Genomic DNA, 15,477 nt, shown 5'->3' with positions numbered 1-15,477 from the left:
TACCAAGAGCTCTGGCCAAAAGTTTCAATATAAGGAATAATTCCTACTCGAGAGTTGAAAAGAAAAACGTGTATATTCTGCTAAGAATAACAGTTTAAAACTGATAGTAAATTTAAACACAACGTGTAAGTGCAACAGTTTTAAGATAATAGTAAATTTAAATAAAACGTTTAAGTGCAGAAATAATGTAGTTTCAAATATGCAGTGATATAGTATAAAGGTACATTAAATACCAGTACACAACAATTGTTTCATACAAGTCTCAATGGCAATCAAAAAGAGTCCATATTATATAAATTCAGAATAAAGAATAAAGAATCAAATAGGGCCAAAAAGAAGTATCCGGAGTGTGAATCAGATGTACGACTCAGTAGTGGTGACCAGGACAGGGCCCTGTTTCGGAGTAAACGCCTTCTTCAGCTGGTAATATCAAATAATATGCCACTAACACAGCAGTTTAACTTCGCCCCCCGAGGCACACTCCGTTGTCTCTCGGGACAGACGGATACCAACGAAAAGGATTGCCGCAGCAAACATTTCTATTTGATCAGAAGGCAGACAGGGTAGCCAATCCAGTGCTCTCCAAATGGTACTGGGACTTCTAACTCCCAGCATCCCTAGTCAACATGGCCAACAGTCTGGGCTGATGGGTGTTGTAGTCCAATCACATCGGGAGGGCACCAAGTTGGCTATCTCTGGTGCACATTTCCAATGCAGGGTCTTAGATTATGTGTGTGGGTGTGGGTGTGTGGGAGAGGATACATTGCAAAAAGTTAGGGAATCACTGGTGACTCAGGAATAATTGATGCTTCACACAGCATGACCCACTGATAGAAAATGCCTTTTCTTACATAGTGCCGGCTGTGTGATACATATGCGTAACTTAGAAAGAAATAAAACAATGTCTTCCCCCCTTTTGAGCTATTGTTTTTTATTTTCTTTTTTAAAAATAATGTTAATTAAATTTTCCATTTTAACAATTCAATCCAATCACATTAAATATTCCAAATTATAAAAATACGTATCATATGAGCTATTGTTTTTTCATGCATTCAGATTCATGTAAACTTGAGCAATTCATTGATTAGTCGACTTAAATCTCATATATTTTATCAACGGAGATTTCTTTGATTAGGCAAATGGTACCAGTTGTTTTTTTTTAAGATTAATTTTTCATCTGTCCCCCAAGCCACTTTAAATTGTGAAAATAAATAAATAGTTAAAAAAGGCTTGCTTTGAGCTACTGGCAAGGACCCAAAATATTTCCCCGAAGTGATAATTTATAAACCCGGAGCTTTTTTGCATCTCTCGACAAACTGATAGACCTGGAAAGTTAATAGTGCCGTTTCCTTGATCTCATACATATTTACTTTCCCCGAATGCAGTCTTTTCAATTTACATAGCTTGCTGGGCATGAGCTAGAAGAAACAACAGAACTGGGAAAAGCCGGGGACTTGTCTTTTTTTTAAAAAAACTTATTTTACAAGCTTATCTGCCAGGCATGCTGGAATACAACGCAGCCACTTACAAGCCGAGGACGGGGAGGTGGCCCTTTAATGCAATCTGTCTTCGCATGGAGAGAAAGCGTTGTTTGCAACATCTTGCCCTGATGCTGTGTTATTAAATTATTGCTTCGCATTGCTGTGGCCCATCTTCCTTGCCCGACTGCCATGTCTGGTAGCGAAGGTCAGTTGTGGGAGAAAGCAAAGAGCAGCAAAACGATGGAAGGAATTCCAAAATGGCAGCACTTTGGAACACACATGGTCATTCCTCCTCTGGTCGCCGCTGCGGATACACAATCTTGACTGCCTGTCTTCAGGTGCCATGGCAGACTTTGGGCTTTAACATTTCTGTGGCGCCCTAGGTAGTGACAAAATTTGGTGCCCCCCTTGCCTCATGCCTTCCATTGTTCATCGTTGCTGCAGAATCCCCCTCTCAGCTCCATGCCCAGTGCAGGCGAACCCCCTAAATCTACCTCTGCCAGGCACTGACATGGGTGGCGCAGTGGTCTAAAGCACTCAGCCTCTTGGGCTTGCCGATCTGAAGGTCGGCGGTTCGAATCCCCATGACGGGGTGAGCTCCCATTGCTCTGTCCCAGCTCCTGCCAACCTAGCAGTTCGAAAGCACCTCAAAGTGCAAGTAGATAAATAGGTACCACTCCAGCGGGAAGGTAAACGTTGTTTCTGTGCACTCTGGTTTCCGTCACAGTGTTTCGTTGCGCCAGAAGTGGTTTAGTCTTGCTGGCCACATGACCCGGAAAGCTGCCTGTGGACAAACGCAAGCTCCCTCGGCCTGAAAGCAAGATGAGTGCTGCAACCCCATAGTCGCCTTTGACTGGACTTAGCCATCCAGGGGTCCTTTACCTTTTTACCTAGTCAAATAGTCCTCTCTTCTAACTGAAAGAGTTACGTGGGTAGGTTTCTCCTTAGAGTTGGCCTGCCGGCCACCCACACACCCAGTAGGTTCTCCTCACTTAGGGACACGGGTGGCGCAGTGGTCTAAACCACTGAGCCTCTTGAGCTTGCTGATCAGAAGGTCGGCGGTTCGAATCCCTGCAACGGAGTGAGCTACTGTTGCTCTGTCCCAGCTCCTGCCAACCTAGCAGTTCGAAAGTGTACCAGTGCAAGTAGATAAATAGGTACTGCTGTGGCAGGAAGTTAAATGGCATTTCCATGTGCTCTGGTTTTCGTTGCACCAGAAGCGGTTTAGTCCTGCTGGCCACATGACCTGGAAAGCTGTCGGTGGACAAACACTGGCTCCCTTGGCCTGAAAGCGAGATGAGCGCCGCAACCCCGTAGTCGCCTTTGACTGGAGTTAACCGTCCAGGGGTCCTTTACCTTTTACCTGTCTGCAAGGGATTCCCACATGGCAGGGTTGAGGTTGCCAGCCTTCATGCCATGTCTGCAGACATCTTTGTAATAATAATAATAATAATAATAATAATAATAATAATAATAATAATGATAATAATAATAAATTTGTACCCCGCCCATCTGACTGGGTCTTCCCAGCCACTCTGGGCAGCCTCCAACAAAGATTAAAAATACATCAAAATGCCACACATTAAAAACTTCCCTGAACAGGGCTGCCTTCAGATGTTTTCTAAATGTCAGGTAGTTGTTTATCTCTTTGACATCTGATGGGAGGGCGTTCCACAGGGTGGGCGCCACTACCGATAAGGCCCTCTGCCTGGTTCCCTGTAGCTGTGCTTCTCGCAGTGAGGGAACCACCAGACTGCCCTCACGCTAGACCTCAGCATCCAGGCAGAAAGATGAGGATGGAGACGCTCCTTCAGGTCTACTGGGCCGAGGCTGTTTAGGACTTTAAACGTCAACACCAAGACTTTTAATTGTGCTCAGAAATGTACAGAGTTGGTCTGCCAACAAGCCTGGTGCCTGAAGCCAGCTCCTTGTGGATCCTGCCATTTTCTATTTTGTGGACATGACCCAAGTCAGCCGTTGTGGCACAAGTGCGAACATTCTGGGAACATGGGCTTGGGAGAGCACATCTATGCTTGAGACTATGTCCTGCTACGTGATGCCCAAAATCTCCCTGACGCAGCACATTTAGAAGGCGTTGAGGTGCCGCTCCTAATGGTTTTAAGTTGCCCATTACTCACTTCCATAAAGCAGCATTCTCCTCCTCCTCCTCTTCTTCTTCTTTCATTTATACTTTCCAGAAATATACATTTCATTGCTTTTACAATCATTTTAACATTTTAAAACTTGACTTCCCCCTCTTTCTGTGGTTCCTTAACTTTTATTTTTAATACCTTCTGCATATACAAATTGCCTTAGCTTACTCATTTATTTATCTTCTTTAAATATGTATTCTTATGTAGGTGCAGGTTATTACAATATACCAGCCAGTGTTTTCATCTGTTTGCAATTTATCTGTAAATATTCAACAAACCATTTCCATTCTTTTATAAAAAGTTTTGTCATCTTCATTTCTTATTCTGGTAAATTTCGCCATTTCTGCGTATTCCATAAGTTTTTGTATCCATTCTTCCTTTACTTGGATTTCTTCTTCTTTCCATTTTTGGGCAAACAAAAACCATTTCCATTCTTTTATAGAAAATCTTTGTTATCTTAATTCCTTATTCCTCCGGTAAGTTTCACCATTTCTGCGTATTCCATAAGTTTTTGTATCCATTCTTCCTTTTCCAGGACTACTACTTCTTTCCATTTTTGGGCAAGTAACTTTCTTTGCCACTGTTGTCGCATATGTGAATAAATTCCTATACAATCTAGGTAGTTCCACCCTTACAATTTTCAAGGGATAAAGGTAAAGGGACCCCTGACTATTAGGTCCAGTCGTGGCCGCCTCTGGGGTTGCGGCGCTCATCTCGCTTTATTGGCCGAGGGAGCAGGCGTACAGCTTCCGGGTCATGTGCCAGCATGACTAAGTCGCTTCTGGCAAACCAGAGCAGCGCACGGAAACGCCGTTTACCTTCCCGCCTATTGATCTACTTGCACTTTGACGTGCTTTTGAACTGCTATGTTGGCAGGAGCAGGGAACGAGCAACGGGAGCTCACCCCGTCGCGGGGATTCGAACCGCCAACCTTCTGATCAGCAAGTCCTAAGCTCTGTGGTTTAACCCACAGCGCCACCTGCGTCCCTTCCCAAGGGATAGGCTTCTTATAAAGCAGCATTCTCAACCCATTCTCAGCCCATAAGCCAGGTAGGTTTCACACTGGGATCTCCCTCTGTTTCTGAAAAATCTCACCCCATTGAGCCTTTCACCCAGTGGCTGCTGAGCATGAACAGGAGGTAGAAAAGGAAATGCAAGATGCCAGATAATCTGGATTCCTTTTGCCTGCTTTATTTCCACTCTCTGCATGCTGCAAAGCCTTGAGTGATAATTTCCGAGTCCCTTTTCTTCCCTCCCATCGAATTGTAAATAATATAGCTCTGGGAGTGAGGGGTTTTTCCCCCTCCTTCTCCCCAGCAGAGACAATTGCAGATTGTCTCCACTGGTGACTGTTGTTAACCGGCGTTTCCCTGCCAGTCGATCAGATACGGGCAGAAACAAATAATGGCGACATGAGCGGCAAGCTATAAATATCAAAAATATGCAAATGCCTATGCAAATTAGTCCGAGACCCAGAGGGGAAGTAAGCATTTGTGCAGAGAGAAGTGTGTGTGTGTATTTGTATAAGGAGGGGAAAGGCCATGCGTATTTTGCATGAGTAACATAGGAAGCTGGTTTTTTATAAGTCAAAACCGGCTGGTGCATCTAGCCTAGTTCTGTCTACTCTGACTGGCAGAAGCTCTCCAGGTTTCAGGCAGGAATCTTTCAAAACCTTATGCAAGGATATCAGGGATTGGAAATAGGAACTTCTGCATGCAAAACATGGACACAACTCTCCCAAATGCTAAAATCCTGCCCCTTTTTAGATGCAAAACATTTGTAAAAAGTTGAAACAAACAAACAAAAAAATTCTTTCCAGTAGCACCTTAGAGACCAGCTAAGTTTGTTATTGGTATGAGCTTTCGTGTGCATGCACACGTCTTCAGATTAAAAAAGTTGTATCAGGTTGAACAAGGGGAAGGAATGCTATGCGAGTGGCTGTTTAACCCTCTCTTTGAAGGCATTGGTCTATTAAAGATTCTCCCCAGTTGGTTTTCTGTCGTTTAAGGAAAGGGAATTGTCCCTCTGTATCTTTTTCCCCTCTCGGGAGAAAATGGCAGCTGAGGAGGAGGATTTTGAATAGACAAATTGGGGGCAAGGGGAATGTTACCCCTGCCTGCCCCTCCTCCAAACACATTGGTTCTCAAGTCTACCATCCGTGGCTGCTTTGCATTTAGCAGTGCCTGCCCAGCAAATAAACTACAGTGGTACCTTGGTTCTCAAACGCCTTGGTACTCAAACAGCTTGGAGCCCAAACACTGCAAACCCAGAAGTAAGTATTCTGGTTTGCGAACTTTTTTCAGAAGCCGAACGTGCTCCATTTTGAGTGTTACGCTTCCGTTTTGAGTTTTGAAGTCTGCCTGTTTTTACTATTTTGCATTTTTTTCTTGCGGCTCTTTTTCTTTCGTTTTTGTGACTGTGTGGAACCCAGTTCAGCTACTGATGGATTCATTGTGTGACTGCAGTACATTGTTTATTGTTTTCATTTTATAGGTCAATGGTCTCGTTAGATAGTAAAACTCGTGTTAAATTGCTGTTTTAGGTGGTATCTGAAGAAGTGTGCATGCACACGAAAGCTTATACCCAGAACAAACTTAGTTGGTCTCTAAGGTGCTACTGGAATATTTTTTAATTTTTTATTTCGACTGCGTCAGACCAACATGGCTACCTATCTGAATATAGAATGCTGTTTTAGGTGTTGTTTCTAAAAGTCTAGAACGGATTAATCCATTTTGCATTACTTTCTATGGGAAAGCGTGCCTTGGTTTGGGAATGTTTTTGGTTTTGGAACCGACTTCCGGAACAGATTAAGTTTGAGAACCAAGGTACCACTGTACATGCAACATGTAGTTTGGCCTTTTCACAAGCAAAGGCATTTATAATTTTTCATATATATATATATATATATATATATATGCAGGTTTTGGTGTCCTCGGGTGTCTTCCCGTGTAAAAGTTGGGGTGTCTAGGCGACGTTTCGACGAGGTCTCACTCGTCATCTTCAGGCTGGTGCTTTCGGCTTCTTGTTACTGGAACAGAGCAGGATCTCAGTGTTTGAGTTCCTATAAATACTGTTGAGGGGGTGTGGTGTATAGCCTCCAATGTTCTGGGCAGAGAGGAAGTTCCCAGGCTAGTGTGCCTTTTCTTCTTTTGTTCCTTAATTACTTGAGGGATATCTTGAGTGATTTCTTGAGTGATATCCTGAGTACCACTTAGGTGGGTCATTAGGTGTGGATTAGTTGCTAAAGTCTTTGTGTCTTGACCTCTTGAACTTTGTGAAGAGTTTTTCTGAGAAGATGGCTGTACTGCACTTAGCCCTCCCCACAAAAACTGACACCAGATCCAGAGGCACACAGAACGCCATCACCAATCAACCACACCAGACCCAAACCCAGACCCTCTCCACAGATAAATTACAGACACCATCCAGTAGCCAAACCATGGTGGCACCTCCGGATGCTGCACCCCCCTGCAATCCCTACACAGATCTGGCTGACACAGGCCACAAAACCACAGCTCGCCCCTATACACGAAGCCAAGCCAGAGCACAACTAAGTGCAGTACAGCCATCTTCTCAGAAAAACTCTTCACAAAGTTCAAGAGGTCAAGACACAAAGACTTTAGCAACTAATCCACACCTAATGACCCACCTAAGTGGTACTCAGGATATCACTCAAGAAATCACTCAAGATATCCCTCAAGTAATTAAGGAACAAAAGAAGAAAAGGCACACTAGCCTGGGAACTTCCTCTCTGCCCAGAACATTGGAGGCTATACACCACACCCCCTCAACAGTATTTATAGGAACTCAAACACTGAGATCCTGCTCTGTTCCAGTAACAAGAAGCCGAAAGCACCAGCCTGAAGATGACGAGTGAGACCTCGTCGAAACGTCGCCTAGACACCCCAACTTTTACACGGGAAGACACCCGAGGACACCAAAACCTGCATTCCTGTACCCGTGAAAATCTACGAAAGCAAATATATATATATATATATATATATATATATATAATCCTTATTACGGTCCAGAGACCCAACAAATCGTTACAAAGCAATGCACAATTCAGACAGCCTACCTCCAGGTTAAACAAGCATTTTGCTCAGACTTAAAGATAGGGATCACTGGTTCTTGCAACCACCAATAAAAACTTCACCACTACTAATGTTCTAGCATTTGTCCGGTCTTCCAATAGGAACTTGACATAGTGAGCCTCTGATTTTCCCGGGAAAGGTACCAGCAAGGGTACAGTTCAGTTCTGACAGAGCGAATTATAATTAGAAAAGGCTTTGCCTGGCCTGTAAGCTGACTTGTAGATGTGCTGAAATTCGTTTTAACTGTGGTTTTTTTTTAAATTGTCTTAATTTTTCAAAATCTGGCATTATTGCTGCTTTAATCACAACACGATATTTTGTTAGTGCTGGTTCTAACGTATGTACACGTCCGTTTGGCTTGCTTGTTTTTCCCACGTTGAGCTGGGCTCTGAGACCACAACCTCCTTGCTCAGTACAGACAAGCAGGACCTGGGATCAGAAATGTCCTTTCTCCCCCTTGTCGTCCTACCTGTATCTCCGGGACAATGGGACCTCTCTCTGAGCAGGAGCTGGCGAACGCCGTCAGAGGGGAAGGCGAGACCACAGGGTTGGGCCGGGCGAAGTTGCTCAGGTCGCAGCTGGGGATGTCGTTCTCTTCATGCCTCATGACGATGGTCTCCATGACAAAGAAGCGGTCCCACGGCAGCCAGAGGGTGTGCTCCTGGGTGATGAAAGGCGCCCGCTCAAAGTGCAAGATGATGGAGATGCCGCCGTTGGTCACCAGGTCAAAGCTGTCAATGTAAACACAAGAACCAGGCATTGGAGATCTCTGCAGCTCAACCCTTCACTGAGCTTCTCAGTTCCTGGGTCACGCTGGAAAGTGACCACCGGACAGAACCTAAGAACCAGATTAATTAACAAGGAGCATTTTGTTATAGAATCAATGGAAACTACTGTACTTTTCAGTGTATATGCTTAAAAGTGGGGACCGTCTTATATGTGGATAGTGCTTAATGAGGACAGTTGGCCTTGGTGAAGATTTGACGTTTTCATCCCCCAAAAGGTTTTTGATTTGAGTTTCTACTGAAATGAGGCTGCATTTTAATGTTGTATTTTAATCTTGTTTTTAAGTTGTATTTTAATCAATTGTTTTTATACCTGGTGTTAGCCGCCCTGAGCCCGGTCTTGGCTGGGGAGAACGGGGTATAAATAAAAATTATCATCATCATCATCATCATCATCATCATCATCATCATCATTATTATTATTTGCTACTGCTGTCAGCGGGCATTGTGCATATTATTGGTTGCTGCATCAATGGGTGGTGTTGATTGGCTGCTGTTGGGTGGGTGATTGGGAGCTTCTGCTGGCGATGGGACAGACAAGAGGTGGATTTTTGCGGTGCATGAGCAGTTTTCAGCAATCCCAAAAAATTCAACAACTCTGGGCAATCCTCTGCAAAAAAAGCTCATCAACTCTAGGCAACCTGCCGCAAAAAAGTGCCATCTCCCCCCATTTTCTTAAATTTGAGTCCCCCCAAATAGGGGGCATCTTATACATGGAAAAATATAGTACTTTGTTATTTTTTGGTCTGCACACAATCCAGATCTATGGTGTCATGTACTGAAGTTCTCACCCTGGGCCAGCAGGGGGATACTGTAGATAGTTTTAACTCAAGTCCACATATGCAAATAGGGGATTGAAAGTGACGTTCAGTGATTGGCTAGTTACAGAAAGTGGTTACTGTTGCGTTCTAGTGGAGCTCTATATAAGCAGGCTGGCTGAACCCTTCAGTTCAGTTCAGTTCTGGCTTGTGAATAAATGAGAGCTGTTTTGAAGAATCGCTGTGTCGTCTGATATGTTCACCCACAACTTAACATATGGAGTATTCTTTGCCTCTGAAAAGCACTTCCCGAGAAACCGGCTTCGTTCCAAAAAGAAACACTCGTTGCAGATTGAATCTGCGTTCCCCTACAGCGTGTCAGCTTGGCAACGAATGAAAGCAGACATAGGGGGTCTCAACAACGTATTCACACCTGCTTAATGGTGCTGTGGGTGGGCATACACCTAGGCTGAAACCACCAAGATTGCTGGACGATATAAAGAAGATGCTATGGGAAAAAACTGAGTTTTTCAGAGGTGAATATTCCCTTGAATTATATGCCCATTGTATGGAAATTGACAACAGGACAGTGAAAATAGATTCTATCTGCCCTAATGGTGGCTGAGAGACTGATGCTGATGAACTGGAAGAACAGAGATACAATTCTCCTTAATCAATGGCTTGACAACACGGCAACATTGGCAACTTATGAATGTACAGCTTATTGACACAGACTTTCTTTGGATGAATACAATGATACCTGGAATAAGTTTACGAAGAATATATTAGGTTACTGGAAATTATATGCGTTTTAGGATAATAAGAATATACATATCTGTACCTGTTTATTTAACTTATATGCAGAATTCATCATGCGAAAGGCTGGGCTGGATGAATCCCAAACCGGAATTAAGATTGCCAGAAGAAATATCAACAACCTCAGATATGCAGATGACACAACCTTGATGGCAGAAAGTGAGGAGGAATTAAAGAACCTTTTAATGAGGGTGAAAGAGGAGAGCGCAAAATATGGTCTGAAGCTCAACATCAAAAAAACGAAGATCATGGCCACTGGTCCCATCACCTCCTGGCAAATAGAAGGAGAGGAAATGGAGGCAGTGAGAGATTCTACTTTCTTGGGCTCCATGATCACTGCAGATGGTGACAGCAGTCACAAATTAAAAGATGCCTGCTTCTTGGGAGAAAAGTAATGACAAACCTAGACAGCATCTTAAAAAGCAGAGTCGTGCTGACAAATGTCCGTATAGTTAAAGCCATGGTTCTCCCAGTAGTGATGTATGGAAGTGAGAGCTGGACCATCAAGAAGGCTGATCGCCGAAGAATTGATGCTTTTGAATTCTGGTGCTGGAGGAGACTCTTGAGAGTCCCATGGACTGCAAGAAGATCATACCTCTCCATTCTGAAGGAAATCAGCCCTGAGTGCTCACTGGAAGGACAGATCGTGAAGCTGAGGCTCCAAGACTTTGGCCACCTCATGAAAAGAGAAGACTCCCTGGAAAAGACCCTGATGCTGGGAAAGATGGAGGGTACAAGGAGAAGGGAACGGCAGAGGACGAGATGACTGGACAGTGTTCTCGATGCTACTAACATGAGTTTGACCAAACTGCGGCAGTGGAAGACAGGAGTGCCTGGCGTGCTCTGGTCCATGGAGTCATGAAGACTAAACGAATAAACAACAACAGCTTCCAGATCACACCAAACAGGTGGTCTGTCTGGTAGCTTGATGCTAGCAGGAGAATCTGAGAAAGGCGTTTGTCTGCTGGGATAACTCAGCCAAGAGAGCATGAGGCTCTTAATTTCAGGGTCGTGGCTTCGAGCCCTACAAAGGATTTCTGCATTGCAGGGGGTTGAAGTAGACTCCAACTCTACAATTCTATGAGTCTATGATTTTAGTGCCATAGATACACATTTCACTTTGCATAGCCCACGGAGCTTGAAATCTATAGTTCAGTGCATGGGAGGGTGTTGTTGAGTTGTAGAGTCAGGGGGCGGAGGACCTAGAGGGTCATCTAGACCCACAAGTTCTTTCCTCACATGGTCTTTTTATAAATGAAATTATTCTAATAAAATATCAATAAAAATAAAAAAGATTGCAACCACCACTTCTTTCTTTATGCACCTGGGGCAAGTGCAGGATAACCTCATGAAGAGGACAATAAAATAGCTACATCCATCCTTGGCTGATGGCAGTCTAGAATGCAAACAGTATAGTAAGGATAGGCCTAAACAGTTCCACATTGGGGGAACCCACACTTTTGTGCTTTGAATGGGTTAGTGTGTTCAGCCCTGGATACAAAACCTGGAATCATCCCAAATGTGTGCTTTAGAGGGGACAGATTTTTTATTTTTGCCATGAAGTGATAATAAAATGCTTCCATTTTTAAAAACCTCTTTATTTATATATATAAACGAAGTGAGATGTTTATTCTGCAATTCAAATAGAGACATCAAAAACTCTGGCCGCTCGCTTTTAAAAGCCTCCATTTGTTGCTTGCCAGCGAAATGAAGAGCATTTAAGTCTTGATGAGGGCATTTTTAACAGCTAGTTAGCATTTGGCAAAGCCTGGAATGCAGCCTGGGGCTGAGTATGAAATGTGGGGAGAGGGGGGCGACTACAAAAAGGACTGGGGTTGTTTCCCTTTTAAATACTAAAAATAAAAAGGAGTTCAACAAGCGGCTGGAAAAAGAAGGGTCGTTTATAAATGAAAACATCTCTTCTTTGCCTCACTGGCGAGGGGAGTTGCTCGGAACAGTGAACTCTAATGAGCTTTAGAACTGTGCTTCCTTTTGGCACAAGCATGAAACTGGGGGAAAAAGGGAAGGAATCGATCTCAAGCAGGCGAGGTAAACACAGAGGCGACATTGTTGTTGCGGGAGATGCAGCTAGTCATCAGCTCCTGCTTTCGCCTTGAAGTTACCTTGATGAGGCCAAGAAGCAATGAAGGAAAGAGAATGAGAGATAAGACCCAAGCCGGTGGAATCAAAACGAAAACCGCCAGCAAAACTCTCCTCTTATCAAGAAGCATCAAAGCGTTCTCTCTGACAAGGGCCGCAGATGATGCCCTGGCCTTTACGAAAGCTCTTTCAGAAGCGTGTGGTCTGCAGTCCTACCTAGTCAATGGCTCAAAGCGAGAATTTTGTTGTTGAAAAAAGAAGAGCGGGTTTTACAGCTTGGCCCTGGGAACTTTTCCACTGAGGTGGAAATGCACACAGCCTTAGCAGGGCTCTCCCCTGTCCCCTTGGAATGCCCGGCTCCTCTATTCTCCTGGCACGGCTAGGACTCAGCCACAGCACCGGAAAACAGCCGCAACTCCAACGAGGTTTCCAATGTTTCAATGCAACATGCACCTGAGATGCTTAGAGGACGCTGTGCACTAAGGCGGCTAAAACCAGTGTCAACTAAGGCGGCTAAAACCAGAGGAACGGCACGCTGGTGTCAGGAGTTCAGCCTACACTCGAGCAGGACCCTGGCAGAGACACATGCCCGACTGGCATGTTCTCTCCCTCCTGGTCTTTTTTTCAGGAGCTTCAAAACCTTTCTCCAGCCCAAACATCACAGCGACCGATGCCAACCGACACCGGCACACTTAGGGATCCGCCGAGTTTGCGCAGCATTGCGTAACAGACCTCAGAAACTCGGTATTTTGGCTAATCTACTTTATTTACATATAAACACACACGGAGCACTGCAACATGGCTCCTTCTCTCTCTAGCATCAGACAGCAAAGAGAAAAAGAACAGAAGGACAATATAGTCCCACTTCACGGAACACAGTAACATAGACATCCTGTCTCCGTCACTTCCCACTCTGTGGAGCCAAAACATACACCGTCATGGGAAAGACAACAATCCCATGACAGCAATCAGGGAGCAGGAATTCTAACAGCCGGAAGCTGCCTCATATTGACACAGACTGCTGGTTCCTGTAGCTCGGCATCATCTACAAGGACTGCAACCATCTCTCGGGGGGTTCAGAGAGGAGTTTACCTGGGGAATGAACCAGGGGCCTTCTGCAAGCAAAGCAGATGCAGTACCACTGAATCATGACCCTTATTCATTGAGGCAGCTGCACAAACCACAAAAGATTGCCATTATTACAAGTCAAAGGCCTTCCGGTGAATCTTCTGGAATTTGGCTGGTTTGGTCATTTACTGCCTACACTAAGGCCTTCCATGTATTGTTGGATTCCATTTCCCGCCAGCTCCAGCTTCCTTGGAGGTTTCTAAGCAGAGGTTGGATGACTGTCTTTAGTTTAGATTCCTGCATTGCAGGGGGTTAGATTAGGAGACACTCTGGGGTTCTTTCCAACTCTATGATTCTATGCACGGTGACCAATCCCTACTTTTCCCGCTGTAGTTTAAACCAATTCTTTCCCTTCTTTGCTGTGCCTTATTTCATTCAGAATAGCCTGGTGGGCTCAGAGGCAATACCCTGTGGTGGGAAGTGCATTTATCTGGCTACCACTAAGTGGGAATCAGGTGGGAAGTATTGTCTATTTCCCCCACCCCTCTAATTATTATTATTATTATTATTATTATTATTATTATTATTATTATTATTATTATTATTTATACGCCACCTATCTGGCTGGATTTCCCCAGCCACCATGGGCAGCTCGCAACAGAATAATAATAATAATAATAATAATAATAATAATAATAATAAAGTGATAAAACGTCAGACATTAAAAACTTCCCTAAACAGGGCTGCCTTTAGATGTCTTCTAAAAGTCTGATAGTTGTTTATTTCCTTGACATCTGATGTGAGGGTGTTCCACAGGGCAGGCGCCACTACCAAGAAGGCCCTCTCCCTGATTCCCTGTAGCTTCACTTCTCGCAATGAGGGAACTGCCTTCAGAAGGCCCTCAGAGCTGGACCTCAGTGTCCGGGCTGGACGATGGGGGTGGAGATGCTCCTTCAGGTATACTGGGCCGAGGCCATTTGGGGCTTTCAAGGTCAGCACCAACACTTTGAATTATGCCTGGAAATGTACTGAGAGCCAATGCAGGTCTTTCAGGACCGGTGTTATATGGTCTTGCAGCCGCTCCCTGTCACCAGTCTAGCTGCCGCATTCTGGATTAGTTGTAGTTTCCAGGTCACCTTCAAAGGTACTATCAGGAGTAGCAGCTTTCCTTAGAAGTTGGAAGGTTCAAACTTCCCCACCTAATTTGCAGCCTGCTTATTTATTAGTGCCAGTCCAGACCCAGCAAGGAAGGAAAGGAATCTGCAAGCACCCTATGAAACAGACAAGCTGATGTTCACACTCAAGCCTCTGCATTGAAGCCAGCCTTGCACTTCACACAACGAAAAGGCAGAAAGGGCCCCACATACGTACCTGCCATCCTGCCTGCTGATAGTGTAGCCGAAAAGAGGGTTGTTGACAAAGCTGATATTCACGCCGACGAGCGGAGTCCCGTCCGATGTCATCACCTGCCCACGAATCACACAAGGGTGGCTGCAGGGAGAAGAGAAAGCGCCACATGCTTAATTCTTAATCCTGTCCTCTGCTGTATGTTGAAGAAAAACCATATGAAAACGATGTACCGTTGGTACCTAACTCCTACTAAATTAGCAAAAATGTATAGAAGACCTACAATTATTTGTTGGAAGTGTAAAGAAAAAGAAGGCACATTCTGTATGGTGGGAGCCAGTGTGGTGTAGTGGTTAAGAGCGGTAGTCTCGTAATCTGGGGAACCAGGTTCGCTTCCCCGCTCCTCCACATGCAGCTGCTGGGTGACCTTGGGCTAGTCACACTTCTCTGACGTCTCTCAGCCCCACTCACCTCACAGAGTGTTTGTTGTGGGGGAGGAAGGGAAAGGAGAATGTTGGCCGCTTTGAGACTCCTTAAAGGGAGTGAAAGGCTGGATATCAAATCCAAACTCTTCTTCTTCTTCATGTGGTGGGCGTGCAAGAGAACAAAAGCATACCAGATGGAGCTGGTAGACAGCCGCCCTGGACTCAGAATTGACCTGCCCCTCCATGGACAGCTGTGAGTCCAAAATGACTCCCAGGCTGCGCACCTGGTCCTTCAGGGGCACAGCTACCCCATTCAGGACCAGGTAGTCCTCCATACCAGCCTGCCCCCTGTACCCCAAGAACAGTACTTCTGTCTTGTCAGGATTCAACCTTAATCCCTGGAAGGGGCAGCAGAAGAAGGGAAGAGTCCCTTCCTTCCTTCCTTCCTTC

At 44.8% G+C, this 15,477-nt stretch overlaps 1 protein-coding gene across 11 annotated transcripts in view; it reads right to left on the bottom strand.

Moving 5' to 3' along the window:
- TENM4 (teneurin transmembrane protein 4) overlaps positions 1-15,477 on the bottom strand; it is a 628,724-nt gene that overhangs the window by 59,929 nt on the left and 553,318 nt on the right. For all 11 annotated transcript variants that reach the window (XM_081909492.1, XM_081909496.1, XM_081909502.1 and 8 more), the window contains 2 exons: positions 14,627-14,746; positions 8,198-8,459 (listed from right to left, as the gene is read on the bottom strand). In XM_081909492.1, coding sequence (XP_081765618.1) covers positions 8,198-8,459; positions 14,627-14,746 — 382 coding nt within the window. The remainder of the gene's footprint in view (positions 1-8,197; positions 8,460-14,626; positions 14,747-15,477) is intronic.

Source organism: Podarcis melisellensis (genome assembly GCF_964234715.1).
Source record: "Podarcis melisellensis genome assembly, chromosome: 4".
Taxonomy (NCBI): domain Eukaryota; kingdom Metazoa; phylum Chordata; class Lepidosauria; order Squamata; family Lacertidae; genus Podarcis; species Podarcis melisellensis.
Note: the sequence above shows the minus strand (reverse complement) of the source record. Positions and strands in the feature narration are given on the sequence as shown.